We start from the raw sequence: 25,747 nt of genomic DNA, 5'->3' as shown, positions 1-25,747 counted from the left end.
CAGATCCTGACCCGGCCGGGGCCCCCCCGCGGGCAGTGGGTGAGGGTGGGAGCCTGCTCCACAACAAAGGAGCTAATGTAAACGGGACCCTTATCCCGCGCCGGGCCAGGCTTCCTGCTCCTGACTTCCCGCCGAGATAAGGGAGGCCACGCTGGCGCCAGCGCTGCTGCCGAGGACGGGGCATGCAGAGCTTCCCCCGCGCTGGGGCCAGGCAGCAGCACAGGCAGCAGTGGGGCAGGGTGGGCTCGCAGACCCACAGCCACGACCTTTCCTGCAGCTCCCAGCCAGGCTGGGCCCATTGCAGATATTCTGCTCTAGCTGCTTCCCTCAGAGTGAAACAGGAAACAGCCAGGAGTGGGGGAGCAGGCAGGAGATGCAGACAGCCCCCCACTCTTGCCCCTTGGCCCCAAGGGATGTGGGGACCCTCAGTCCTGGATAGGGGCAAGGGATGTGCTGGAGTGCCTTAGTGCTTCCCAGGGCTAGGATCAGGAGGTTTGGACACACACACACACACAGACATTGCCAGAGCTCTGCCCAAACAGATGCAGCCAATCAGGCACTGCTCAGGTTTATTGGGGTCTCTGATCGGGGGCAGCACAGGCTGGAGCAGAGTGTCAGCGCCAGAGGTCCATCAGCTCCATCAGCACAGGGCAACAGGACAGTCCTGGGGAGGGGAGAGAGGCACAGGGGGTAACAATGCACTGACCAGTACCAAGGCCACACTCTCTCAACCCCCAAAACTGCCACAGCCAGGCCCTTCTCACTCCAGGAGCACCTTGGCTGGTTCTGTCACCCCCAAACACCACAGCCCGGCCCCTGTCACATTCCAAGCACCATGCCAAGTCAAGCTGCAGGCAGGTCACTCACCCACAGCACCAGGGCAGGCAGGGGCTGACGGGATCCTGGGACACTGGGAGGCTCCTTCCCTAGTCCAGCAGCTCACGGATGCACCAGCTGCAGAGAAGGAAGTAGAAGCATTTCCACAGAAGCCGCAGCAACCAGGAGCCCAGGCGCAGCCCCAGGGAGGTGGCAGTGGGTGCTGGCAGTGCCAGGGCCTGTACCCGTGCCACCTGCTGGGGGGCACCCTGCAGACAGGCTGCCATGCTCCAGAGGAGGTGCATGGCCCATGAGGAATCAGCAGGATCTGACACGGTGGGAGAGGCAGCAGTGCTGACGTGTGGGGCCCTGGCAAGCACTGGAACCTGCCACATTCTCTGCATTTCCAAAACTCCTACAATAGTGGGTGCACGGACAGGGCACAACCTGGGGACCCTTTTGTTCCTCCCACTCCTGCCCCATGGAGCCCTCAGGGCTCAACAAGACCACGTGCCAGCGCAGTGCAGACTGCAGCAGGTTTATTTAGTGCTGACAGGCAGCAGCTTTATTCAGTGTCACTCCCAGCAGCATTCCAATGGAGGAGGCTCCCAGAATGTGGCCTTCACTGGCGGGAGGTGCGCTCCTCTTCCTCATTTTCCAGCTCATAGGCAGGCCTGTAGCTCTCCCGGCCCTGAGCATCGGTGCAGCGCAGAGCTGGGTTCTTCTTTGTGTTGGTCATGCTCCCCAGGGATGTGTAGCTGTGGAGGGAAGAAGCAGCTGCAGGACTGCAGCCAGGGCCACTGGCTGTGCATGTGAGAAGGGCAGCACTGGGCACTCACCCCCTGTCATAGAGGATACAGTAAGGGACAAAGAGCTTGCGCAGGAACTCCCAGATGTCCCGGTAGGTCCAGTCCTGCAGGCAGAATTGGGCAGGGATTGAGGCAGAGGCAAAAGGCTGCTCCCTTGAATCCCAGGGAAGCAAACCAGACCTTCCTGGAGAGCACCACCAGCCCTCCCAGCACCTCCCCAAACACAGGGCAACCCCCCAGCAGGCAAGAACAAGCCCTGCCCAACAGCACCCAGCAGCACCACTGCAGCAAGGGGCACCCACAGCTGCACAGAGGGGCAGCAAATACTCTGGGGGAGTGAGAGAAGCTGTCCAGGATGGGGGTGGATCACTGCTGGTTCCCAGCCCTATCAGATCCCCCTGCCAGGCCCTGTGGCGACAGCTCCAGCCCCACAGCAGGGTGGGCTCACAGACCACGTACCAGCAAGGGGTTCACCCGCATGTAAGGGGGCCAGTCGGGGTCTGTGGCACACATGGGGGTCAGGGTGCGTGAGTAGGGGTCCGTGCGCCGCGTTCCCATCAGGACAGCCTCCAGCTGGGGCTGCTGCTCCTTCAGCTGGACCAGGGCCTCCCGGATGGAGCCCTCCACAGTGCAGAGCTGGACCCCATACCTGCACAGGCAGGGTGGGCAGCTGGCTGCAGGCTGCACTGCACAGCCCCTGGGCAGCTGCCCACCCCGCTGTGCCTCCTACCTCTGCACTGTTGCCTGAATGAACTGCTCCATTTCAGGGAATGGGGACACAATGCGGATGTAGAGCACCTGCAGCTTCTCCTTCCTTGCTGGGAACCGCCTGCAGAGAGACCCAGTGCAGCTGGACTCTGACCCATGGCAAATGGAGGCAAGGCAGCGTCCAGATCCGACCAGCTAGAGCCCAGGAATCTGCTCATTCCCCCAGGGTGGAGCAATCAAGAGCCCCAGAGCCCTGGCCAGGGTCTGCAGGACCCCTGGGCCTTGCCCCAGCCTGGAGCCCCATGCGTGGGTACCTCTGCACAGCAGCATGGACGAGGTGCAGCAGGGCTGTGCAGTCCTTGCCCCCGTTGAAGCCCACGCAGAGCTGGACCAAGCTGTACTGGTCCAAAGCCTCCTCGATGGTCCTCAGGGCTGCTGCCACCTTCTGCCCCAGGGCCGAGCCTGCCAGGACAGGACAGTTGGTGCCTGCCCAGCTCATGTTCCCTTAGCACGGCCCCAGGGCCTAGGGCACTTCACCCTCTGGTACCACAGCCAAGAGCTTGTTCAGCCCAGGGACCTGGGCCACAACGTGACAGGGATCATGAGGACATGGGGAACTGTGGCACTGCAGCTACTGCTGCACACTGTGCTCTCAGACACTGCCACCACCAGCTCTGAGGTTACAGATCCCATTCCCACCTGTATGGGATGAAGCCCACTGCAGCTGCAGCATGCCTCAAGCCTCCCAGCACACCACAGGCAAGCTTTGCTGCCAGGCTGGAGTTCCCACTGCCCCAGCCCTGTTAGGCTGCACAGAGCTGTGCTGCAGCACCTCTTCCCAGTACCTGACTCAGCCAGGCCATAAACCTCCACAGCTGCTGGAGAGACACAGTCTGTCACCAACGGCACAGCAACACCCGCTGGCAGCTCCCTCATCAAGAAGCCATACGCTTCCTCCAGGTCCTGCTCTGACTCTGAGTCCAGGGTCAGCTTCACACGGTAGTAATTGCTGGTCCAGTCTGGGTACGAGCCCAAGCTGACACGGCCCCGGAAGGCGGCATCAGCCCTATCCAGCACCGGCGTGATGAGCATCTCATCAGAAGCCACATAGACGGTGCGGGAGTGGAAATGGGTCTGTTTGCTGCGGAAGAGGTGAGCGAGGCCATCCAGGGCCCGCTCCATCAGCGCCGGGATGCCGGGGAAGATATACACGTTGCGCACACTGACCAGCGGGTACTTGAAGGCGCTGCCCGTGTGCCTGTCCGTGCCGTAGTTGAGGCGGGAGGACTCGGGGATGCGAGCCAGCTTCATCTCAGGGCACTGCTCCTCCGTCTTGCCAAAGAACTTGTGCACCAGCGCCACCAGCTCGGGATGGAGGACGACCCGCTCCCCAAAGGCTTTAGCCACGGCCTCGAAGGTCACATCGTCGTGCGTGGGGCCGATGCCGCCCGAGGTGAGCACGTAGGTGAAGCGAGCAGCAAAGGCGGCCACCTCGCTGGCGATGGCCTCCACATCATCGGGCACCACGGAGATGCGGGCAACGCTCACGCCAAGCGCCCGCAGCCGCCGGCACATGAAGGACGAGTTCGTGTCCTGCGTGTAGCCCTGAAGGGACCGCAGACGCCCATGACAGCGGAGCGCCGCGACCCCACACCCCAGCCCGCCCCATGCCCGCAGCCCAGGCCCGTCCCCAGCCGCACCTTGAGAATCTCGTCGCCGATGATGATGATGCCGGCGGTGCTGGCGGATCCCTGGGTCACCGCCGCTGCCGGGCTCGAAGCGGCCATGAGGCGGCAGGCGGCAGCGCGCAAAGGCCCGCGCACCCTCCCCGCAGCGCGCAGCACCCCCCACATGGAGCCGCCCGGGCACCTTCGCACACCGCGACACCGCCCCGCAAGCTCATAGGCCGGCCCGCACGTCAGTCACTCGGCCCCGCCAGATCCCATTGGCAGAGAGGCGGGAACTGCGGGGACGGAACCATCGCAGGGCCGGGGAGAGGGGGGTATCGGTGTAGCTCCATCCACGGCCGTGCCCTCTCCGGTGAGCCCGGGAAGCCTCCCCCAGACCCCGGGCAGCCTCCTCGGGAACCCCCGCGGGACCAACTCCACGGGACCGGACCCCTTCGCCATCCAGCCCAGCTGCCCCCGGTAGTGCAGACAGACAGCTCCCAAACATCACTTTATTGAAGTTTTGGAGGCATCGCAACGAGAAGGACCCACGGAACCAGGGCCGAGCAGACAAAACGATACTCAGGCAGCGTCGAGGGTCAGGGGGTGAAGCCCCCCAGAAATGCCGAGAAGAAGGAGGAGAAAGGTGTTTTCTCAGAGTGGAAGGACTGAGAGCTTCGGCAGACCAGGGGCCACTCACTTTTCTGGCTTCTTGGGCAATGGCCGTCGGAAGAGCAGGATGTGGGGCTCTGCGGGGCAAAAGAGGGGGTCAGGCCGGGCCGCCTGGGCACCACCCGCTCCCCCGCGGGGCTCACCTGGCTCGTGGATCATGTAGTGCACCCAGCCCTGGCTCTGCTGCACGCCCAGGTTCCGCCACTCCGACTCCGACAGCAGGTGGGTCTTGGGCACCAGCTTGGCGATGTCCTTGGGCAGCATCACGTGCCTGTAGCCCCGCAACTCTCAGTCAACACTGGGGCACCCCCGACACCCCCTCATTCCCCACCGGAGAGCTATTACCGGCACCAGCGCCGTGACCCCATACAGAACCCTCACCGGGCTCCCCCGAGTTTCCAGGATAATTCCCCTCTTGCCTCACCAGCGACTCAACCCCCGCTCCCCTCCCACTCGCGAGCCGTTAATCCTACGCCACCGAGGCATTTCCCTCCCTCACCGCAGCGAACCTTAACCGAGACCCCCTCATCCTTATCAAGCAGGTGTTACCGGCACCCCTTCCCCGCTCCTTACCGGTACTCAAACTCCTCATCGTCGTACTTGTCCGAGTAGTAGATCTGTTTGTGCGCCATGACGGGACAGGCCCGCCGTACCCTGCCTCAGCAGCCGTTGGCGCCCCCCGCGGCGCTTTCAAACACCGCCGCCTCGCGCTCCCATTGGCCAGCGCCGCGCCGGGGGCGGGGCGAAACGGCTGCCCATTGGCCAGCGAGCGCGCTAGGCGGCGGGGCCGCCGCGCCGCTTCCCGCGGGCCGGGTGCGGCCGGTGATTGGCTGGCGTGGGGGTCACGTGGCGCGGGCGCGGCGGGGCCCACGCCGGAGGGGCGCGGGCCGGAAGTGAGTGGCGGTGAGGGCAGCGGGAGGAGGGGGGGGGGGGGAGCGGCGGAGAGCGAGGCCCGCGCGTGACCGATGGTGCCCGGTGAGCGCGCGCCGGCCGGGGCGGTGAGGGAGCGCGGACGGAGGAAGGGGTGGGGGGGACCCGCGTTAAAGGCCCGGGACTCCGGGCCAGGCCCCGCCGTGCCTCCCCCCGCGGCCGCTGTGTCGCCGGACTGAGGCCGCACCGCTCGCCGCCACTTCGCCGCCGCCGCTGCTTTCCGCGGAACGAGTTGTGGGGGTACTACCGCCGCCGCCGCTGCCCGTGCTGGGAGGGCCGAGCCGCCCTTCGCAGCTGCCTCGTTCGCCCGGTGTGGGGCAGGCCCGGACCCGGGGGCGGAGGAGCCGGTGCCGGGCCGTGCTGAGACCGGGGGTGACCCACCCGGTGTGGCGGCTGCTGCCTGTGCCGCGATGCACGGGAAGGACACCGGCTGTAGAGGCGCTGCACGGTCTGGGGACAACCCCGAGCCTGGCACGACCTCCGGCAGGGACGGGGCCCGGCTGGAGTTGGAGGGTTCCTCGTTCTTGCGGTGCTGGGCGCTGCCCTCCCGCCTTCTGTGCCTCAGAGTAAGGCAGCAGTGAGCACCTGGAGCGTACCCGGCTGCTGTGTAGCTGCTCCCCCTTGGAGATGTGTGTGTCTGCTCTCCAGCAGCGTGTTGTACCCATCTGTTCTTGCTTCTACCCCTGAATCTCTTAGATGGGGTCACCCACACAGATTGTAGACCACGGACACGGCTTCCAAGGAGAGCTGACCTGGGCCCTGCTTTGCCACGTTGGCGCTGCAGATGTCTGTGGGCAAAGGGTGCTTCTTTTCCGTGCTTGCCAGGGCTGCCCTGGTGCCAGCCTGTACCAGAGGGGCTGAAGATGCCATCTCCTCTCTGCCAAGCAGAGCTTGAGGATCCACCCACGGCTCTTTGGTGGGGGAATCCCCTCTGGAGCTGTGCAAAGCAGTGTTCCATCTTCGGGAGGGACACAAGTGGCCTTTGGTAAGGCTGAGCACTCTGGCTCTGGGTCCAGGTGTTCCTTCCCTGCCACCAGTCTTGGTGTCCTGGTCACCACCTCTGCTTGGCAGTGGCGTGGTGCTGCAGGGGTCAATCTGCACAGCCATGGCCAAGCACAGTCCTCCTTATCTCGCTGCTTTCTGAGCTGGTGGCGACAGCTGGCACAGGCAGATAAAGGTACAACTGCTGCCAAGCAGTAAATCATGGCTGCTGCCCTGCCCTGCTCCACCAGCCTCGGCTGGGCAGTGGCAGTGAGAGGAGTGGGAAGAGTGCTTTCCTTGCCTTGTTTTCCCCTCACAGAGCTTCCTGCCTCTGCCAGCTCACCCCTTGTAGACTCTTTCCATGACTTTTGTCTTCACCGGTCCCCTGAGAGGAAGGGACACAGCCCTGGGGGCTCTGTGTATAGTTTTGCATCAGGGTGCCAGCTGAAGGGGTGCAGGAGGGGGCAGCTCTGCCCCCCTGGTTGCCTTTGCTCTCCCTCCTTGCGTGTGGCTTTCCTGTACTGGTTTTTGGGCTAGACAGGGTCACAGAGTGACTCTAGGCCCCCAATACCATCTGAACCAAGCAGTGCCAGGCTCAGCCTGGTGCTCCTGTCCCAGCACATCCCATCTCCATCTTCTTCCCAATGGCAAGAAGGCAGTTTCCAGATTTCTCCTACTCTTTGTGCCAGCAGCGTGGTACAGCAACCACAACCCCAACCACCTGTGGACAGCATGGAGGAGCAGGGTCTGCCTCTTGGCACCATGGCCACCTCAGCAGGCTGGGGCAGGGCTGCCTAACTCCCTGTTTGTCCCTGAACCACAGGTTGGAGTGCCAGACGAGAGGGGCTCTGTGTCTGCTCCCCGCCCGGGGCCTGCCCTGCCCTCCGCCGCCGATGGAGTATGTGGTAAGGACCTCGGTGGAGGGCTCAGTGGCTTCGGTGGTGGATCCTGCCTGCCTCCTCTGCCTTCTGGGAGGTCTCCAGCCTCTTCCCCACATCTGCACTGGGATCTCCTAACCCCCTTTCAGAGTGAAGGAGAGTAAATGTTGTTCAATGCTGTTGTGATGAGTGGGGGAAAAAATCAGCTGTTGGCTGGATTTGAGTGTTCTCCTTTGCTTCCCCCCTGCCTGAGGTTCAGCATTGGACAGAGGGGGCCTCCTGCCCATGGTGAGGTTTGTATGTTTGTGTGGCCACCTGCACCTTGCTGCGATTTCTTGCCAAACCACTGGTGTGTTCCTGGCCTCTGCCTCAGCTCCCAGTTTTTTTCCCAGGGAGGATGTTGGTAGCAGAGCCCTGAGCATCCCCACTCTGCTTCTCTTCCTTGCCCCAGCTGCTGTGTGAATTCCCAGTCTCAGGTGCCTGAAAGTAGACCACATCCCTCTGTTCCTCATGATGCAGATCTTTCTGTGGTACATGGAGCAGGACATGTCCCCAGAGCTCCTTGGGGGCAGTTGTTCCAGCTGCTCTGCTCATCCTCTGCTGCAGGGGTAGGAGCTCCTGGCATCTGCCTAGCAAGGGGCAGGGCTGCAGCCTGGGGATGGGGTTTGGGACTGCCTGTTGAGGCAGGGCTGGTGTTCTGTGCCTTTGCACATCTCCGGGTTTGCCTTGTGCACTCAGAGCCCGCTGTGGGGCAGCTCTGATGTAATATAGCTCTGATGGGGCTGGGGGGCTGTGATGGCAGCACCTCTGGTGTCCAAGAGCTGCCATGCATCTTGAAACAGGCTGTTACAGACTGGCCTCGAAGGTTCTGAGAGAATCAGGAATTACTCTAGCTAATAAAAGCAGAGATGTGTCTGTGACAGTGTTCACAGGGGTTTTTGGATTGGGGAAGAGATGAGGATCTGACTCCATGTTTCAGAAGGCTTGATTTGTTATTTTATGATATATATTACATTAAAACTATACTAAAAGATTAGAAGAAAAGGTTTCATCAGAAGGCTGGCTAAGAATAGAATAGGAAAGAAAATGATAACAAAGGTTTGTGGCTCTTCTCTCTGTCCAAACCAGCTGGGCTGTGATTGGCCATTAATTACAATCTAAGATGAGCTAATCAAAGATCTACCTGTTGCATTCCACAGCAGCAGATAACCATTGTTTACATTTTGTTCCTGAGGCCTCTCAGCTTCTCAGGAGGAAAAATCCTAAGGAAAGGATTTTCCATAAAAGATGTCTGTGACAATGTGTCTGAGCAGGAGCTTCATCTGGGAGGCTCATGAGCCCTTTGCTGCCTGGAGGTGATGGCAAAGGGGCCAAGGACACCCTCCTGCCCCCTTGCAATTCCCTCCTGCTCTCATCTGGGGAAGCATCAGGGCTCACAGAGCTGCTGTGCCAGGCAGGCCCAGGCCCACATCAACCATTTTGTCCATCATGGGCAAACCCCAGTGCTCTGTGGCCCCTTGGTGCTGCCCATCAGGCTCCCCTGGCAGCAGGGCTGCACTGGCCCCTCACCGGGCCAGCAGCTTCCTGCCTCCGGGCTTCCTGCTTTTCTTTAGAGGAGTGCTGCTGCGGCCACAGGAAGGTCACAGCTCTGAGTGAGCAGCCAGGGGCCCCTGGAGGGGACAGGCAGTGTGGAACAGCTAGCACGGGCTCTCTGTGCCTGTGGGACCAGGTGGCTGAGCTGGGGGGGCTTGCCCAAGGAGCTGCTTCAGTGATGGCCCCACTCGTGTGTGCCACAGCCTCTCACATCACAGAAGTGGCAATTTCCAGCCCTGTTGTGGCTTTCCCTGTCCCCATGGCATTGTACCAGCCTTTCTGTGCCTGTGGGACCCCCGTGGCTGAGCTGGTGGGCATGGCCAAGGAGATGCTTCACATGGTGCCACAGCCCCTTGCATCATGGAGGTGGCAATTTCAACCCTGATGTGGCTTTGCTTTCCCTGTCCCCATGGCAGTGTGCCAGGCTCTCTGTGCCTGTGGGACCACCGTGGCTGAGCTGGGGGGGCTTGACCAAGGAGCTGCTTCAGTGACGGCCCTACTCATGTGTGCTACAGGCCCTCACATCATAGAGGTGGCAATTTCCAGCCCTGTTGTGGCTTTCCCTGTCCCCATGGCAATGTACCAGGCTTTCTATGCCTGTGGGACCACCGTGGCTGAGCTGGGGGGGCTGGCCTGGACAGAGCTGGGGGGCATGGCCAAGGAGATGCTTCAATAACAGGTTCAAATGGTGCCACAGCCCCTCACATCACGGAGGTGGCAATTTCCAGCCCTATTGTGGCTTTCCCTGTCCCCATGGCATTGTACCAGGCTCTCTGTGCCTGTGGGACCACCGTGGCTGAGCTGGGGGGGCATGGCCAAGGAGATGCTTCAATAACAGGCTCGCATGGTGCCACAGCCCCTCACATCACGGAGGTGGCAATTTGCAGCCCTGTGGTGGCTGTCCCTGTCCCCATGGCAGTGTGCCACGCTTTGTGAAGTGGGGCAGGCAGTTGCCGGTGCCAAGCGGTGCTGGGGGAAGGCTCCAAGCAGGGAGAGCCTTTTCCTTGGCCTGGGTTTACCCAGTTTTGGTTTGTGGACAGAGCATCTGGTGGTTCGCAAGGATCTGGCTTGTGATCCTGGGTTCTGTCTGAACTCCTTGCCCCATCCCAGAGGGGATGGGGGGAACTCTCATCTCTGAGTGGGGCCAGGGCTGTGGAGGGCAGCACAGTCGGGCTGGCTCGAGTTCCTGCTGCATGCAAGTGCGCCGAGGGTAGGACAACAAGGGAGAGCTGCCCCTGAGCCCCCTGATCCACAGGTGGGAGTTTCACCCAGCTCCCCGACGCTGAAGGGGCCAACTTTTCCTCCCCCCCGGCACGTTCCTGCCGCCCTCTCCCGCTAGCTCCGCCTGTGACCTTGATTTTTCTGCTCCAGATAAGCGCGGCGTCCCCACCCCTCGCCGGGAGCCCCTCCTGCGCTGCCGCCCCAGCCGCGGCGCAGCCGGGCAGAGCCTGCCCCGCCGCCTGTGAGTCAGCACAGCTCTTCCGATCAGCCGCAGCCCCTCCGTCTCTGCTCCCGGCAGGAGCAGCCGGCATGCGGGAAGCAGCAGCGATTCGCTGCAGCCTCTCCCACGGGCTCCCCACCGCGGCTGGGGCTTTGTGCTGAGCCCTGCCTTACCTGTATCCTGCTCCTGGCCGTCCTCTGTTCTCCCAGCAGCCCTCCAGGCAAGATCTGTGCTCTCAAAAGGACTGCATGTCCCCGTATTCCAGGAAGCTGCGAGCGCCGCTGTCATCTCAGCATCGCTGCTGTTCCCCCCGGCAGAGCCCGGCAAGCCAACAGCAGCTGCTCGCCGCCGGCACGTGGGTTGGGTGGCGCTGGCTGCCACACAAGGACCTCGTTCCCTCCTGGACAGTGCTCGGAGCAGGGCTGGGATGGGCTTGGATGCTCTCTGTGTCTGCCTCATCTCCGGGCTTTAAATATTCATGCTTTTGATTTCCTCTTAGCGGGCAGCGGCGCAGGGGCTGGAGCGAGCTGTGGGGAGGAGGAGGGTGGCCGTGCCGAGCCCAGCAGCAGGGCAGAGGGAGCTGGAGCTGGATGAAGACAATGGGTTTTGTTGCTTGAGGACCTCCAGGCTGAGCCCAGAGCGTTCTGAGCTCCCCTCCCTGTGCCAGCAGCTCCACGGCCCCGTTTCCTCCCGGCTGTGGCGCGTTGCTCTCAGTCTGAACGGATCTGCACATCCTTCTGCTGCTGATCACGACTGATCAGCTGTGCCAGGCAGCCCCTGGACCCGCTGCCCGGCGTGCCAGGCCCAGCTCTCCCTGCCAGCCATGTGGGGCTGGCGTGGATCTAGCACAGAGTTCAGCCAAGGCTTCTGCTTGGGGGCAGCTTCCTGGCGGCTGCAGGCACTTGGACTCTCTGTGGGGCCCCTGTGAGGCCCAGCTGGCTGCATCCACCCTACTGCCACAGGGACAGGGCGCCTGTGGCCCTTCTCACCTGCCTCCAGCATGGATCTCCTGCAAAAGAGCAAATACAGCCACCTGAGGAATGAATCTGTCTCCTCTCCGGAGGAGGCCGTGGCAGGCCTGCTGCCCTCCCCAGTGGAGTCCCTTGCAAGCATGCAGTCTCTGCCTGATTCCCTGTCCTCCTCCCTCAGCCACGCTGCGCCTCTCGTGGAGCTCTCACCTGACTTGGAGGAGAGCCCTACCACCCTGTGCTCCTTCTTCCCCAAAATGGCCAACCTGAAGCTCTCCAATCCCGCCAACTTGCTCAGCTTGCGGGGCTCTGCAGCCAGCAGCAGCCCAGGGGAGCCTGGTGCCCCTGGGATGGCAGCACTAGTGCCAGGGGGTGGTGCCAGCCCTGGCTCAGGGAGACCTGTCACTGTCTGTTCCCAGGATATGAACAAGCTGAGCTGTGGGAAGAAGACGCGGGTGGAAGGCGGCCAGCTGGGGGGTGATGAGTGGACCCGCCACGGCAGTTTTGTCAACAAACCCACCCGTGGCTGGCTGCACCCAGATGACAAAGTCATGGGCTCTGGGGTCTCCTACCATGTCCGGGTGAGTGCTGGGGACGCTGGGAAGGGGCACTGTGGGGATTTGGGGACCTCCTGGTGGGAGGATGCACCAAGATCTTTGGGAGGGGTGGGGGACAGGACAGTGGGATTCCTGGGGAAGTTACTGCTGTGAGCTGGGGTGCTTGGGGGACAAACTCCATGGCTGGCCAAGCTCACCTCGCTCTCTTGCACAGTACATGGGCTGTGTGGAAGTGCTCCAGTCCATGAGGGCTCTGGATTTCAACACCAGGACACAAGTGACTAGGTGAGCTCTGCCTCTCCCCCAGGGGCTGCTCATTTTAGGGAGGGGTGAGGAAGTTGTCTGGGCCTTTCAGTGGGGGCCAGCAGCTGCTGCAGCCCATCAAACAGTAATTCCAGTGCACTTTGCCCACCCAAAGAAACTCTCACTTTGCCGGAGAGTTTCCACTTTGTCACCCTGTTTATCCTTTGCTGATCCCTGTGTCCCCACTGTTCCCAGTGCTGTGTTTGTTTGGAGGGGTCTTGGGGCAAGGCAGGCACTGTGGGGGCTGACATTTCACTGCACTCCCTGCAGGGAGGCCATTGGGCTGGTGTGTGAGGCTGTGCCTGGTGCCAAGGGAGCCGTGAGGAGGAGGAAGGTGAGGCCTGGCTGGGAAGCTGCAGGGGGAGTGTTTGTAGCTGGTTTGGGCACAGGGCCAAGGACCAGATCCCAGCCCAGCTGGCAGTGCTGTGCTGGTCAGCCCAGGGCTCTGATCTCCAGGCTGAGGCTTGGGCCAGAGCCACAGGAGAGGACAAGGTGCCCATCTCTGCTGGCAGCAGTGGGATGTGCCCTGTCCTCCTGCTGCTGGGCTCTTTGGTCTGGGGAGCCCTTTCTCTACTCCACCATTTGCCCCTAGCCCTGCAGCCGCTCCCTGAACTCCATCCTGGGCAAGAGCAACCTGAAGTTTGCAGGCATGCCCATCACCCTGACCATCTCCACCAGCAGCCTCAACCTCATGGCCTCAGACTGCAAGCAGGTGAGAATGGGGAAGGGTTGGTTTGGACAAGCAGGAATCCTCATGTAGCTCAGATCTTGCTGGGGCAGGGGGTGGCCCCAGCCTCCCCAGGGAATGTCTGCATGGGCTGTGAGATGAGTGCTCACCTTCCCACAGTCCCTGGGGCTGAAGAGGTGAGAGGAATATCCTGTATGCTTTGTGGGATCTCTCCCAGAGACTGTGAGACCCAAATCCCCTTGATCTCCTGGTTTTGACCCCAGTCCTGGTGATGTCCCAGTCCTTTTCCTGGTGGTCTGTGGCTCGTAACCAGGGCTCTGGAGGATTTTGAGCCCCCATGGCAGGTCAGCCCTGGGGAGGAGCAGGATTTGCCACCCGTGGGTGGGTGACAAGGCATTCCTGGCTGTGTCCAACAAGCTCTCCTCCTTGCAGATCATCGCCAACCACCACATGCAGTCGATTTCCTTCGCATCAGGGGGAGACCCGGTGAGTACCTGCAGGATCCCCATCTGTGCCCTCTGCCCAGTGCTCCCCAGCTGCCCCAGCCTCACTGCTGCTGTCTCACCCACAGGACACAGCTGAATATGTTGCCTACGTTGCCAAAGACCCCGTCAATCAGAGAGGTGAGGGTGCTGCAGGGGTCCTCAATGCCAAAACCCCACTTTGGAGGTGTTCAGGGTCAGCTCAATGTAGGGGGGAGCTGGGTGACCCCTAAGAAAGCTCTGGGGTGTACAGGGCAGGCTCAGGTCTGGAGAACCTTGGTGCTGGAGTTGCACAATCCCAGCCCTGTGTTTCCTATCCAGCCTGCCATATCCTGGAGTGTCCTGAGGGCTTGGCCCAGGATGTGATCAGCACCATCGGGCAGGCCTTTGAGCTGCGCTTCAAGCAGTACCTGAAGAACCCTCCAAAGCTGGTGACCCCCCACGACAGGTCAGTGTGACAGTGTTCACAGGGGTTCTTGGGTCATGGAAGAGATGAGGATCTGACTCCATGTTTCAGAAGGCTGATTTATTATTTTATGATATATATTACATTAAAACTATACTAAAAGAATAGAAGAAAAGGTTTCATCAGAAGGCTGGCTAAGAATAGAATAGCAAAGAATAATAACAAAGGTTTGTGGCTCAGCTCTCTGTCCAAGCCAGCTGGGCTGTGATTGGCCATTAATTACAAACATCCAAGATGGGCCAATCACAAATCCACCTGTTGCATTCCACAGCAGCAGATAATCATTGTTTACATTTTGTTCCTGAGGCCTCTCAGCTTCTCAGAAGGAAAAATCCTAAGGAAAGGATTTTTCATGAAAAGATGTCTGTGACAGGTCAGAGAAGGGTGGTGTGACAAGGAGGAAGGTGGTTCTGGAGAGGAGATGCAGCCCTGGCTGCTGTCACAGGCTTATCTGTGCTGTGCTCCCCCAGGATGGCAGGGTTTGATGGCTCTGCCTGGGATGAAGAAGAGGAGGAACCAGCCCCAGATCACCAGTACTACAACGACTTCCCTGGCAAGGAGCCTCCCATTGGGGGGGTCGTGGACATGCGGCTGCAGGATGGGGCAGCTCAGACCCCAAATCACTTGGGTGCCACACTGGTGAGGCTCTGGGCACATCCTCTCGGGGAGGCACCATCTGATAAGGGAGATGTAGGGACCCTGAGTGGGCCATGGGCTCTGCTGAGGGTTATTTGTGCCTCCCTGGTGTCTCTGGGGTGTGGGGAGCAGGAAGGGGGGTGAGCAGGAAAAGGGGATGGGGGCTCATCTCTGCCTCTCCCTGCAGCCTGTTGGCCAATCCGGTGGGGAGTTTGACGCCCAGAAGCAGCACGCTCCTGCCCAAGGTAATGTGGTGGGTGTCTCCATCCTCTCCCATGGGCCCCCAGTGCTCTGATGGTGGGGGGCCAAGGTGGGCTGAAGCCCACCCTGCTGACCACAGTGCTCCTGCTAGCAGGGAGAGAGAAGTACCCAGCTCCAGCAGGCACAGCTGGGCGCACAGACCTCTTTGATGACCCGTCCTACGTCAACGTACAGAACATAGACAAGACAAGACAAGCTCCAGCTGCCAGCACCCCTGCCACGGCCAATGGCAGCACACAGAGGGACCTCTTTGACATGAGTGAGTGAACAGTGCCTGCAGCCAGGGCTGTGTAGAGGTGGCTCTGGGATTGGTCATGGTCCCCCTGCTCTGCATTAGGAGTCTCCTCAAGCCAGGTCTCATAAGCTCTTAGAGATCTATTTCACACCCAAGATAGCTCAGCTACCTTAGAAGGCATAAAAGCAGCAAAATGGCTTCTGTGGTAGCGCTGGAAACAAAATGTTTTCATAGGCAAAATATCAAACTCTTTACAGAGAAAAACCAATCCAAGTACAAGAAGCCATCCTGCCCCTAGTAAAACACCTCCCAAAAGCAATTAATTTCTTTGTTCTCTTCCTAGTAAATTGCCCAAGCAAGACTTTTTAGCTCCTGTCCAATTAGCTATCCTTAAGTTTGAAGTCCTCCAAGTCCTATGAGATGCCTTTTCACTTAATCCAAAATAGAAATTTCCTTTTTAAAGGGACAAAGGATGGTTTTGTCACTCCCTCACCAAGAGGCACATTCCTACAAAGCTCCTCTGTCCTTGCAGAGCCCTTTGAAGATGCCCTGCGTGTGCCCCCCTCTGTGCCTGTGGGGCTGCCCCCTGCCCAGGTTGTGGCCTCCATGGAGGAGCAGCTGAGGAGGGAGCCCTGGTACCACGGCAAAATGAGCCGCAAGGAGGCCGAGAAGCTGCTCAAGGTCAACGGGGACTTCCTGGTGAGGGAGAGCACCACCACCCCGGGCCAGTATGTGCTGACTGGCTTGCAGGGTGGGCAGCCCAAGCATCTGCTGCTCGTGGATCCCGAGGGAGTGGTGAGTCCATGTAGGGGATGGAGATTGGGGCAGCACGGGGTGTCCTAGGGGTTATCAGAGCCTCCAGAGCATTGGGGTTCTGCACTGCTGGGCTGGCTTTGGGGATGGGCAGAGCATGGGTTGGAGCCTGCAGTGCTAGCTCTGTGCCCAGCCCGTGCCAAGGGGGGTGGTAGCTGTGGCCTCACATGGGCACTGACAGCATCCTGAGCACCCCTGTTCTGTCCCCCCAGGTGAGGACAAAAGATCATCGCTTTGAGAGCGTCAGCCACCTCATCAGCTACCACATGGACAATCACCTGCCCATCATCTCAGCCGGCAGTGAGATGTGCCTGCAGCAGCCCGTGGAGAGGAGACTGTGAGCGCCCAGGGCACCCCAACGCGCAGCCCTGCGCCCTGTTCCGTGCCCCAGGGAGCCCTCAGACTCTCCAGGTGCTCCACCCGGACTGAGCATGGACTTGCCTGAGGACAGGGCCTCTCTCCTTTCACCACGTGGAGCTGGTGGCCATGGGGGGCTCAGGCTGTGAGTGCCTGCAGGGCAGGGAATTGTTCCAGCCTTTGCAGAGCAGCTCAGCTCCTACCAAAACCCAGCCTGTTCTTGTGCTCACCAGCACGGGCTCAGGACTGGCAGAGCTGAGCCCCCCTGAGCCAGAGGCAGCCTGTCCTTATCTCTGGCCCCTGGGCCAAGGAGGGGGCCCGTGGGGGGCTCTGCTCCCCCAAGCACGAGGCCCTCGACTGTACCGGATCACTTTACGTGTTAACTCTGTGCCTTGACCCTGCAGGTCCCACACTCTTATGCAAGGGCAGGGGCTGGTTACAGAGCCTCCCCCGTGCTCCCAGCACCCTGTACCCCCTCCGTGACATGCTTGTGCTCCAGGACACGTTGCCACCATGTCCCCTTCCCTCCATGCCCATGCCGGCTGGGCAAGGGCAGCTCCGGGCAGCCCCGGGGGGTTGGCGGGAGGACCCCCCTGCATGCACAGTGTAACTCCCCCAAGCCAAAGCGCAGCCTCGCAGCCCCTGCCCCGCTATACCAAAGGAACTGGCGGTTGTATTAAAGTTGGTATTTCTCTAGGTCCTGCCTGGTGTGAGCTGGGAGGGGTCGCGGTGTGAGCTGGGCGGGTGGTTCCCCCCCGGGCCCTCGTTCGTGGTTTGTCCCGTCTGGTCACCGCCCCCCCCCCCCTCCAGCCCCCCCATCGCGCTGCATTTGGTTTGGTCCGACGGGTGGTGGGGCGGGAACCTGCGGTGATTGGCAAGTCTCGCGCACGTTGCCTCGCCCACCGCGCGCTGTGATTGGCCCCGCGCGGGTTCCGGTTCCGCTCGGGCCATGGCGGCGACGCGCGCGCTGTGAGGGCTATGGCGGCCCCTCACGCAGAGAAGCTGGAGGGAGCGGTCCCGGCCCCGCCGGCCCCGCCGGGGCCCCCGCACCCCGCTGGCAGCGCTGCCGCCGGCGGGCCCGGCCGGAAGCAGGGCAAGGCAGGTGAGCACAGGGGGAACCGGGAGCGGAACCGGGAGCGGGGTGGGTGGGGGTCTCCCTGGCTCCGCTGACGCGGCCTCGCTTGTCCCCGCAGGGCTGCAGATGAAGAGCCCCGAGAAGAAGCGGCGCAAATCCAACACGCAGGTAGGGCCGGGCTCGGGGCGGCGCGGGGGCCGGGGACGAGCCGCAGCAACCCTGACCGCCACCTTCTCCCCGCAGGGCCCTGCCTACTCGCACCTCTCGGAGTTCGCCCCGCCGCCCACCCCCATGGTGGATCACCTGGTGGCTTCCAACCCCTTCGAGGATGATTTCGGGGCCCCCAAGGTTGGGGCAGCGCCCGCCCCGTTCCTGGGCAGCCCGGTCCCGTTCGGCGGTTTCCGCATGCAGGGGGGGATGTCGCCGCAGGTGCCCCCCGGTTACGGCGGGGGTCCCCAGCCCCTGCGGAGGCAGCCGCCGCCGTTCGCCCCCGGGCAGATGGGCCCGGCCTTTAGCATGCCCCCCCAGAATCCAAACTACGTGCAGCCGGGGGGCTTGAGCTTCGGCGGGCAGCCCTTCAGCCAGCCCCTCGGACAGAACTTCAGCCCTCCTATGGGGCAGCTCATGCAGGGGCCCGTCGGGGGCTTCGGGCCCATGATGTCCCCCACTATGGGGCAGCCCCCGCGGGGGGAAATGGGACCGGGGCCAGCCCTCAACCCCCCCGGGGGGCCAGCGGTGCCTCAGCGCTTCAGCCAGCCCAGCAACCTCTTTGGACAGTCGCCCATGCAGCGCCCCGGGCAGAACATGCCCCCGCTGCCCCCCACGGCCAGTCCCTTCCCGGGGGCGGATCCCGGCTTCCCCGCCAGCAGCGAGGAGGGCGGCAAGAACCCTCCCCCCAGCACCTTCGCCCCGGAGCAGCACTCGGGCTCGCCCGCCACCGTTAACGGGGCACAGCCCGGCTTCGCCCCCAACAGCGGCGGCCGCGGCGCCGGCACCCCCGAGAGCAACAGCCTCCCCCTGCCGGCCCCCGGCAAGGCCGGCAGCGCCTCGGGCCACCAGCCGCCCCCGGGGCTCGTCTACCCCTGCGGGGCCTGCCGCAACGAGGTGAACGACGACCAGGACGCCATCCTGTGCGAGGCCTCCTGCCAGAAGTGGTTCCACCGGGAGTGCACGGGCATGACCGAGAACGCCTATGGGCTGCTCACCACCGAGGCCTCCGCCGTCTGGGCCTGCGACTTCTGCCTCAAGACAAAGGAGATCCAGTCGGTCTACATCCGGGAGGGCATGGGACAGCTGGTGACCGCCAACGACGGCTGAGCCGCCCTTCAGCCGCCATGTACAGCTTTCCCCACACTGATTTAGGACCAAACACCCGTTTTTTGTAGCTGTCGCCCCTCCCTGCCAGCCAGAGAGCTGCTGCTATGCGCTGGCTGTGGCTACTCACTGGGCACTGCCTGGCACCGGGACATTCCAGGGGACCGGAGACGGTGCTGGCCATGCCGGTGTCAGCCCTTTGCTGTGGCCCCGCTGTACCGGCTCACTGAGGGCTGGGGCTTCCTGGTGCTCCACAGTGCCCCCTTTTGGGTCATTACCCTTGTGGGGGGCACCTCCCGGGATGTGCAGCGCTCCTGGTGCCCCCTTCCACATTCACGGGACAGTCCCGGTGTCCCCTGCTCCGGTGCTCGGGATGCTCCCGGTACTCGCTCCCCACCCCAGATCCGTCCGTTTTAGCCAACCGTTAATTGAAATTTTTGTACCGTCGTTATAAAACTCTGAAACGCGCGTGTCGGTGTCTGTCCGGTACCGGGTTGGGGGGGACGGGTGTTCGATACCGGCCGCTGGCCCCGCCCCCTCCTCGCGACGCTGCGCCGCCGGCTGTGATTGGCTGCCGCTGTCACGTGCGCGGGGGCGGTGGCGGCGGCCCCGGGGAAAGTTCCCGGCAGGACGCGGCGGGCGCAGGTACCGGGAGCGGCGGGAGCGCTGCCCCAGCCGGGCCCAACCGAGCCAGGACGGGGCTGAGGGCGCGGGCACAGCTCGGAGAGGCCGTGGGGAGCGGAGAGGAGGGGGTTGTCAGCACCGGGGCCGGTTCTGAGTCCCGGACGGGGAAGTGGGACGGACAGAGAGGGGCGGGGGCTGCTCGAGACCCCCCGTCCGGTGCTGCCGCTTTGCTGTGGGGCGGTGGGATCCCGACCGGGGCCCCTGGTTCCCCCACTCCGGGCCCTGCGGCTCCCGTCCACCTGCTGAGTCGCATCACCGGCTATAAATACCCCGCGGCGGCAGCTGGTGGCAGGGGGGAGCAGCCCAGAGCCGGTGCACCGGGACGGCTCCCTGAAAACTTCCCAGCTACAGGCTGCAGGGACGGGCTGGCACCGGCACCGTGGCTCTCCCAGTCACATCCAGCCGGTCCTGGGAGCTGGCTTGTGTCCCACTGTCCGTGTGTCCGCCCGTCTGTCCCTTTGCAGGTAGCGCTGGACTGTCCCTATGGCGGAGAAATTGGATTCCCGAGATTCAGAGAGCAGCTGGGTGCTGGCAGGTGGTGAGGTGAGGGCTTGCAACCCCCCTCACTGCTTGAGATCTCCAGGGCTACATCCTGACCCCATGCCTTGGGGGCAGCCCCCCAGAGCTGGAGACCCCCGGGCACACCCACAGTGCCCACCTGGGGCTGCAGGCAGAGTGGGCACATGGAGGTCAGGGCTAAAGGTGTTCCCCTATGCACCCCCTCCCCCAGGGTCTGCCCATTGACACGGTGGGCCCAGAGCAGGACTCAGCCTCCCACGGTTCTGACGATGAGGAACCAGAGGAGGAGGAGGAGGATGAAGGCACCCAGGACACAGTCACAGGCAGGCAACCACCAGGGAGGGGTATGGGGCGAGCCTGGTGTCACCTTCCTGGTGTCTCATGACCTTGCTCTGCCTCTCCCCAGCTGTGACTGCCAATGGTGCCACCACCGTCCCCAGGCAGAGCTTGTGCCCTGAGGGCAGCGAGCAGGGGGTGAGTCAGACCGGGGGGCTGGGGGTGAGCTGGAACTGCTGGGCTGCTCCCCACACAGGGATACCCCAGTGCCTGTGTCTGCAGGAGCCAGAGCAATGTGAGGACTCCAAGGCACGGGCAGAGCCTGCCCTGGATGGCTCTGCAGAGCCCAGCGTGTTGGAGGGCGATGAGCAGGAGGAGCTGAAGGCTGAGGCTGAGCCACAAGCCTGCCCTGACACCCCCCCAGCAGGTCAGGCCTCACAGGGGGCTGGCCTGGGGGAATCTCTGCTGGCAGTATTTAGGTGTAGACCCTCTGGAGGTTCCCCCATCTCCCTCTAGGGCCAACAACAGAGGACATGTCCTGCACCAGCAGTGACGACAACATGGAGGGGCTGCGGTGGCGGCCAGGCCACAAACCCCGTCCTGAGCCTGCCACTGTCACACCTGCCCCACAACGGGGGACACCAGACACTGGTGATGATGGGCTCAGTATGAGCACCTACCTGCTGGGGGCCTTGGCCGTGGTTGTTGTGGGGCTGCTGATCATCACTGGTAAGTGGGGTCCCAGTGGCCAAGGCCCCAGGGACAGGGTGAGGTCCAGATGTCCCCTCATTGTCCCCTCCTCTCCCCAGGTGGTATCTACGACGTGGCAGATGGTGAGTAGAGGTGACATCCCGCCTGGGCAGGGGGACATCTCACAGCAGCCTGGACATTCAGACCCGTATCCTTCTCTGCAGGCCCTGTGGAGAGTATGGGGAGCTGGGACGTGGCTGCTGGGGAGCAGGAGTCACTGCTGTCCATAGACAGCAATGTAAGGAGGGGTCTTGAGCAGGGCTGAGTGAGGGCAGGTGTCCTCAACACCCCCAGGGCTCCCAACCTTCCTGTCCTCCAGGACTCCCAGCAGCAGCAGCCCCCTCTGCCCGATGATGGGGGCCCTCAGAGCATGCAGTCCATGAGCCAGCTCCTGGACAAGCTGGCCAAAGAGAACCAGGAGATCCGGCTCATGCAGGCAGAGCTACAGGTTGGTGCCCAGTACCACATCTCTGTGCTGCATCCCAGTGCTGCTCTCCTGCTGCCACCTCTCACAGCCTCCCACCCCTGCCCCAGGCCCACAAGGAGGATCTGCAGGCGCTGCTGCACAAGAGCGAGGGCGAGGCAGCGGCAGCCGGGGCGCAGCAGCAGAGCCTGGCCACGGAGAACGCGCGGCTGCGCGCGGCGCTGGAGCGGGAGGTGACGGCGCTGCGCCAGGCCCAGGCTGAGCTGCGGCGCCTGCAGGCCACGGGGAGCCCTGGCAGCCCCAGGGAGCCACGGGCAGAGCAGCCCCGTGCCACGGGTGTGCCAGGGCACGGCAAAGCCGCGGCACGGCAGCACAGCAGCCTGGACTCGCTGCGGCAGGAGCTGGCGGACACCCTGGACCGTGTGCGGGGCTCTGGGGATCTCAAGGGGCTCGTGGAGGAGCTGAGCGCCCTGGAGCAGCACCTGGCCCAGGTGCTGGAGGCAGACAGGTCCTTCTCCACACCCTGGAAGAAGCCATCCAAAGTGGAGAAGGAGAGCAAGTGGCACAAGCAGCATGGTGCCAGGGGATCCCCCCATGAGCAGGAGAGGAGAGAGCAGGGCAAGCCCCACAAGAAGGAGCCCCGAGCCCCCCGTGAGCACAAGCCAGGCAAAACCTGGGGGAAGCCATCTCACAGCCACCCCCGGCGTGATTCCCACGACCTGCCCTGGCTCAAGCGGTACCGGGCACCCCAGGGCTGCTCTGGGGTGACTGACTGTGCCCACAAGGAGGGCCGGGAAGTGCTGGGGGTTGCCCTGGAGCCGGTGCAGAAGGTGCAGTTCCTGCAACTGCTGGAGAGCTTCATGGGGCAGCTGGGCTTGGGGAGACAATTTGGGAGGTTGGCACCGCAGCTCGATGGCGCCTTCAGGGCCGACGGTGTCTTTGCCCACGACCGCCTGCGGTTCGTGGATTTTGTGGATGATGTGGAAGATCTGCTGGAGGATGTGGCGTGGCAGGAGCAGGGTGACAAGAAGGCGGCTGACGGCTTTGAGGAGTTCATGCTGCGGCACTACAGTGGGTGAGCTGGGGTGGGCAGTGCCAGGGGTCCCCAGGGATTCCCTCCCACTGCTGCCCATCACATTTTCCCTTCTCTTGCAGCACCTCCGGGAACATGTGGAGCCAGAGAGCCCCAAGGCAGCATGGCACACGTGGGTAGAGCCAGGGGGGCATTTGTGTGCCAGCACCCCCACACAAGGGCTCCCCACATGCTGTTTATGGGGTCTAGGGGTGCCCACACCCTGTAGGGCCAAGTAGGGCCACATCCCTAACCAAATGCACTGTGTGACGCTGCACTGCCACCTTGAATAAAGTCACTGCTGGGCAGAGCTGTGTAGATGTGGGGAAAATGGGGGTGGGGGAAAGGGAGGTGCTGAGAGAAGAGGGCTGGAGAAATGGGGGTTCAGAGGAGGAATAGGGCGTGTAAGGGGAGAGCAGAGGGGACTCAAGTGCTGTGGGCAAAGAAGGTGCTGTGGGAGGGGAGGAGGAAGGGCTGCTGGGGGAGAGGGAGTGCTGATGAAAAGGCAAGGCAGAGAGGAATGTGGTGTGTTGGAGGGGAAGGGGGTTCCTGGGGGAGAAGAAAAGGTATTGGGGGCACTGGGGGAAATTTATTTAGAGAAGGGAGAGGGGAGTGCAGGAGGAAGTGAGGAACAGTTGAAAAAGTGGGGTGCAGAGGGGACATAAGGATGTTCAGGAGGAAGGGTGCTCAGAGAGAAAAGAGGGTACTGGGGGAAATGGATGCTGGCAGAAAGCGGGGTGCAGAAGAGGAGTAGCGATTGTGGGGGGAAGAGTGCTGGGGAAATGCAGATGCTGGGAGGAGCAGGAGGAAAAGGAGCATCAGAGGAGAATGGAGGGTGTGAGGAGGAAGTGGGGGCAGAGGGGCAGAGAGGTGCCCGGGGTGCTGGATAACGGGGGCAGAGGGGTGCCGGGGTGCGGGATACCGGGGACAGAGTAGTGCGGGATACCGGGGGCAGGGGAGCAGAGGGATGCGGGATCCCGGGGATAGAGGGGCCAGAGGGGTGCCGGGGTGCGGGATACCGGGGTCAGAGAGGTGCCGGGGTGCGGGATACCGGAGGCAGGGAAGGCAGAGGGTTGCCGGGGTGCGCAGTACCGGGGGTAGAACCCGCCGTGTCCCCGGGACAGCCTCGCTGCGGTGCGGGCTCTGCCCGGCAGGGGACGCCATGAGACGGGCGGGCTGCCGGGGGCGGGGCCAGCAGGGGCGGGACCGAGGGCGTGGTCAGGGGTGTGGTCAGGGGCGGGGCGGAGGCGCCGATGGCGGCGCCGCGCTCGGTGCTGCTGCTGAGCGGGAAGAGGAAATCGGGGAAGGATTTCGTGGCCGAGGAGCTGCGGAACCGGTACCGGGCCGGGCGGGACTGGGGCCGGGCGTGTGGGCGGGGAAAGCACGGAGGGCGGGGTCGGTACCGGAGCACAGGGAGGCCGGGACTTGGCCGAGTGGAGCCGGTGCCAGTGCCCATCCCGCTCACTCCTCTCCCGCAGGCTGGGCCCTGATGTCTGCACCATTCTGCGCCTCTCCGGGCCCCTCAAGGAGCAGTACGCCAAGGTACCGAGCCGTGCCGGGACACTGCCGTGTTGTGCCAGGACACTGCCGTGCTGTGCCATCCCACGCTCGTACCGTGACACACAGCGCCGCACCATCCCGAGCTATGCCAGGCACTGCCATGCTGTGCCGTCCCATGCTCATACCATGCCACACCGTGCCACACCCCCCCGAGCTGTGCCAGGACACTGCCGTGCTGTGCTGTGCCACGCTCACACCGTAGCACACCGAGCCGTGCCGTGCCGTGCCACGCTGAGTTGTGCCAGGGCATGTGCTTGGCTGTTCTCTGCCTTCCCTGCTGCTCCGTGCTGTGCCATCTGATGCTGTGCCATGCTGCACCACACCATGCCATGTCAGGACATGCTGTGCCACGTTGTGCCATCACACGGCCGTGCTGTACCACACCGTGCCGAGCTGTGCTGTGCTGTGCCATCCCATCCCTGTGCTGTGGCGTGCCACGGCAGCCGTGCCATGCCATGCCATGCTGTGTGCCCAGGCCATGCCCACTGAGCCCTCCTTCCCCGCAGGAGCACGGGCTGGACTTTGAGCGCCTCCTGGATGCCAGCGCCTACAAGGAGAAGTTCCGTCAGGACATGATCCGCTGGGGCGAGGAGAAGCGCCGCGCCGACCCCGGCTTCTTCTGCCGGGCCGCGGTGCAGGGGGCGCTGCAGCCGGTGTGGGTGAGCACCGGGAGGGCACCGGGGCCTGTGCCGGTGTGGGTGAGCACCGGGAGGGCACCGGGGGTCCTGTGCTGGTGTGAGTTCCAGGACCCTGCAGCCGGTGTGGGTGAGCTCTGGGGGTGCAGGGGCCCTGGGGGCACAGGCCGAGTGCTGATGGAGGAGCCCTGTGCAGGTGGTGAGTGATGCACAGGGGCCCTGCAGCCGGTGTGGGTGAGCTCTGAGGGTCCGGCAGCCACTGTGGGTGAGCTCTGGGGGTTCCCTGATGCCCTGTGCCGCTGTGGGTGAGCTCTGGGGGTGCACAGAGGCACTGAGGGCACAGGCCGGGTGCTGATGATGGAGCCCTGTGCAGGTGGTGAGCGACACACGGCGCCTCTCAGACGTGGAGTGGTTCCGGGCCGCCTACGGGGATGTGGTGCAGACCGTGAGGGTGGTGGCTACTGAGGAGACGAGGAAGAGGAGGAACTGGGTGTTTGTCACTGGTGAGCGAGTGCCTGGTGTGACACCGAACCTGGGGCTGCTGCCTCCACTGCCCTTCCTTGGGAGCAGGAGGCTGGGGATCAAGGCCCCCACCTCTGGGGGTGAGGCCGTGCTGGGGGTGCAGACAGACACATCCTGACCATCCCTGGGGCCTCCCTGGGCTCTGTGCTACCAGGAGTGGACGACGCCGAATCTGAGTGCGGCCTGGACCAGGGAGTGGCCTTTGACTGGGTGATCACCAATGACGGGGATGAGGTGGCCCTGGGCGAGCAGCTGGAGGAGCTGGTGCAGTCTGTCCACAGGAGCCTATAGCTCCATGTCTCTCCACTGGGGCTTGGGGGCTGCATCAGCCCCCCAGCCCCTCATCTCCACCTCCCGCTGTTTCCTGTTCTGGAATAAAGCTCTGACACTGAGAACCACTGCCACACTGGGCCTGTGTCTTATTTCTGGGGAAGGGGCACACAGATGATCCTGCCCCACGGTCACCATGGGTTTCCCAGCTTTCAGGGGTCAGAACTTCTGTCCTGCAGTTCTGTCCAAGCCAGGGTCACCAGCTGGATGTTCCGTGGTGTCTTTTAATAAGGTTTCTAGCAGCCAATTCCCTACAGATTATCTGCTTCCCAAACTCCTACACTCACATCTGCTCCTCTCCTGCAACAGCTGGGCACTGCAGGGG

The 25,747-nt window shown here is 62.9% G+C and overlaps 6 protein-coding genes across 15 annotated transcripts; 4 read left to right on the top strand and 2 right to left on the bottom strand.

Moving 5' to 3' along the window:
• Positions 1 to 529: 529 nt before the first annotated feature.
• On the bottom strand, positions 530 to 4,349 carry FLAD1 (flavin adenine dinucleotide synthetase 1). Its single transcript, XM_064732771.1, has 8 exons — positions 4,034 to 4,349; positions 3,179 to 3,938; positions 2,648 to 2,795; positions 2,356 to 2,454; positions 2,085 to 2,274; positions 1,656 to 1,729; positions 868 to 1,574; positions 530 to 664 (listed from the first exon to the last, which is right to left on the bottom strand). Exons 1-7 carry the CDS (start codon positions 4,184 to 4,186, stop codon positions 1,439 to 1,441), a joined length of 1,560 nt encoding a protein of 519 aa, XP_064588841.1. The 5' UTR covers positions 4,187 to 4,349; the 3' UTR covers positions 530 to 664; positions 868 to 1,438.
• A 149-nt stretch (positions 4,350 to 4,498) lies between these two features.
• Positions 4,499 to 5,398, bottom strand: CKS1B (CDC28 protein kinase regulatory subunit 1B). The gene is made up of 3 exons (XM_064732779.1): positions 5,246 to 5,398; positions 4,816 to 4,943; positions 4,499 to 4,749 (listed from the first exon to the last, which is right to left on the bottom strand). Exons 1-3 carry the CDS (start codon positions 5,302 to 5,304, stop codon positions 4,697 to 4,699), a joined length of 240 nt encoding a protein of 79 aa, XP_064588849.1. The 5' UTR covers positions 5,305 to 5,398; the 3' UTR covers positions 4,499 to 4,696.
• An 82-nt stretch (positions 5,399 to 5,480) lies between these two features.
• SHC1 (SHC adaptor protein 1) lies at positions 5,481 to 16,957 on the top strand. 9 transcript variants are annotated; one of them, XM_064732766.1, is made up of 14 exons: positions 5,496 to 5,565; positions 7,407 to 7,488; positions 11,883 to 12,044; positions 12,235 to 12,305; positions 12,594 to 12,657; positions 12,916 to 13,035; positions 13,444 to 13,497; positions 13,583 to 13,634; positions 13,815 to 13,941; positions 14,430 to 14,598; positions 14,783 to 14,840; positions 14,948 to 15,115; positions 15,624 to 15,886; positions 16,117 to 16,957. In XM_064732766.1, the coding sequence occupies exons 2-14, from the start codon at positions 7,477 to 7,479 to the stop codon at positions 16,243 to 16,245; spliced, it is 1,449 nt and encodes a 482-aa protein (XP_064588836.1). In that variant the 5' UTR covers positions 5,496 to 5,565; positions 7,407 to 7,476; the 3' UTR covers positions 16,246 to 16,957. The 9 variants fall into 9 exon arrangements, with proteins under 9 accessions (XP_064588839.1, XP_064588836.1, XP_064588840.1 ...); XM_064732767.1 differs by lacking the exon at positions 5,496 to 5,565 and adding an exon at positions 5,594 to 5,647 and having other exon boundaries at positions 14,951 to 15,115; XM_064732765.1 differs by lacking the exon at positions 5,496 to 5,565 and adding an exon at positions 5,594 to 5,647.
• Positions 16,958 to 17,199: 242 nt separating this feature from the next.
• Positions 17,200 to 19,118, top strand: PYGO2 (pygopus family PHD finger 2). The gene is made up of 3 exons (XM_064732777.1): positions 17,200 to 17,363; positions 17,455 to 17,504; positions 17,580 to 19,118. Exons 1-3 carry the CDS (start codon positions 17,240 to 17,242, stop codon positions 18,651 to 18,653), a joined length of 1,248 nt encoding a protein of 415 aa, XP_064588847.1. The 5' UTR covers positions 17,200 to 17,239; the 3' UTR covers positions 18,654 to 19,118.
• Positions 19,119 to 19,229: 111 nt separating this feature from the next.
• PBXIP1 (PBX homeobox interacting protein 1) lies at positions 19,230 to 22,683 on the top strand. Of its 2 annotated transcripts, none has more exons than XM_064732760.1 (11): positions 19,230 to 19,295; positions 19,799 to 19,877; positions 20,065 to 20,176; positions 20,260 to 20,327; positions 20,397 to 20,556; positions 20,646 to 20,858; positions 20,939 to 20,962; positions 21,044 to 21,117; positions 21,199 to 21,327; positions 21,414 to 22,378; positions 22,459 to 22,683. In XM_064732760.1, the coding sequence occupies exons 2-11, from the start codon at positions 19,818 to 19,820 to the stop codon at positions 22,514 to 22,516; spliced, it is 1,863 nt and encodes a 620-aa protein (XP_064588830.1). In that variant the 5' UTR covers positions 19,230 to 19,295; positions 19,799 to 19,817; the 3' UTR covers positions 22,517 to 22,683. The 2 variants fall into 2 exon arrangements, with proteins under 2 accessions (XP_064588830.1, XP_064588831.1); XM_064732761.1 differs by having other exon boundaries at positions 19,231 to 19,295; positions 20,412 to 20,556.
• A 909-nt stretch (positions 22,684 to 23,592) lies between these two features.
• Positions 23,593 to 25,496, top strand: PMVK (phosphomevalonate kinase). Its single transcript, XM_064732521.1, has 5 exons — positions 23,593 to 23,711; positions 23,854 to 23,917; positions 24,442 to 24,594; positions 24,944 to 25,073; positions 25,247 to 25,496. Exons 1-5 carry the CDS (start codon positions 23,629 to 23,631, stop codon positions 25,381 to 25,383), a joined length of 567 nt encoding a protein of 188 aa, XP_064588591.1. The 5' UTR covers positions 23,593 to 23,628; the 3' UTR covers positions 25,384 to 25,496.
• The last annotated feature ends 251 nt before the right edge of the window (positions 25,497 to 25,747 follow it).

The sequence above is a fragment of the Zonotrichia leucophrys genome, chromosome 25 (genome assembly GCF_028769735.1).
Source record: "Zonotrichia leucophrys gambelii isolate GWCS_2022_RI chromosome 25, RI_Zleu_2.0, whole genome shotgun sequence".
NCBI classification, from domain to species: domain Eukaryota; kingdom Metazoa; phylum Chordata; class Aves; order Passeriformes; family Passerellidae; genus Zonotrichia; species Zonotrichia leucophrys.
Note: the sequence above shows the minus strand (reverse complement) of the source record. Positions and strands in the feature narration are given on the sequence as shown.